This window comes from Monopterus albus, unplaced genomic scaffold (assembly GCF_001952655.1).
Source record: "Monopterus albus unplaced genomic scaffold, M_albus_1.0 scaffold402.1, whole genome shotgun sequence".
NCBI classification, from domain to species: Eukaryota; Metazoa; Chordata; class Actinopteri; order Synbranchiformes; family Synbranchidae; genus Monopterus; species Monopterus albus.
In genome coordinates, this window is record NW_018128282.1 from 192,182 (window position 1) to 193,546 (window position 1,365).

At 35.6% G+C, this 1,365-nt stretch overlaps 1 protein-coding gene across 1 annotated transcript in view; it reads right to left on the reverse strand.

Annotated features, from left to right (window-relative positions):
• LOC109951698 (cullin-5-like) overlaps positions 1–199 on the reverse strand; it is a 7,588-nt gene extending 7,389 nt beyond the window's left edge. Inside the window, exon 1 of the mRNA XM_020586332.1 lies at positions 16–199. Within this exon, the coding sequence (XP_020441988.1) occupies positions 16–199 (184 nt within the window). The remainder of the gene's footprint in view (positions 1–15) is intronic.
• Between the last annotated feature and the right edge of the window lie 1,166 nt (positions 200–1,365).

A 1,365-nucleotide genomic window follows, 5' to 3' on the forward strand; every position in this document is an offset into this window, starting at 1 on the left:
AGTCACACTGCTGACCTTGTGTGGATGCGGATGCATTCCCTGCATCAGGCATTTCTGTCTCAAGTGCATTACCACTACCATTGATAGTAGGTATCCACAGCCCCCTGCCTATGAATTGATACAAGCTCCGGCCCCCTGGGAATCCTTTCCCCTGATCTCCCTCACTGAGCCCGGTGAGTGACAGGTTGACGAGCTCCATGGACTGGAGTGAAAACCATGGATCCCACATAAAATGCTTAAAGGTTAATACTTAGTGATATATTCTTGCATGCATGTAGGTGTTGTGGACTCATAGTTTGTTAATTGATTTTTGTTAACTGATTCTTGTTAATTGATTTTTGATAATTAAGTTTGGTAAGTATTTGTGATTTGTGATTGATTGATTTATTCTTTCAAACATGCAGAACATAACAGAACAAATGACAACAACAACACACACATAATTACACATATCCAACCAATGCTAATCCATAATCAGTTTGCTTACACCTATTACATGTTTGAATGGAGTAGGAAGAAGTCAGACTTATCCAGTCCTACCCCATGACATGATTATATAAAATTTCATGCATCATTGGCTGCAAGCAGTATCTCTACATAGATAAAACAGAGTGTTTCCATAATGCCTTCTCGAATAAATCTTATTCTTGCATACATCTTGTATAACACATACATTTATATTTATATTTGAACTCCTCAATTCTAGTACTATTTTTCATGTCCACACTTAAATTATTCCATAATTTGACCCCACTTATAGAAATACAAAATCTTTTTTTGGTTGTACGTATAGCATGAACTTTTAAATTTAAGTGACCCCTTAAGTTATATCCCCCTTCCCTTTCATCAAATAACTTTTGGATTCCACCAGGTAATAAGTCTTTCCTGGCTTTATACATAAACACAGCAGTCTTATATTCCACTGAATCAAAGAATTTTAACAATTTAGACTGTATGAAAACAACATTTGTGTGATCCCTATACCCCATCTTGTGCACAACTCTTATCGCTCTCTTCTGTAATATGTACAATGGTTGAAGTGAACTCCTGTATGTATTTCCCCAGTTTTCAACGCCATACTCCAAATATGGCAAAATCAATGAACAATACAAAATCCGCAATGCTTTAACGTCCAGCATATATCTAACCCTTGCCAATATCGATATATTTTTAGCTATTTTATGCTGAACATGTCTAATATGAGATTTCCAGGATAATCTGTCGTCAACCATGACACACAGAAATTTGATTTCATATACTCGTTCGATATTAGCACCCTCAATTTTCAATTGAAGTTCATTATGTGGTCTACGGTTCCCAAATACCATATATTTAGTTTTCTCCAAATTCAAAGATAGTAAATTA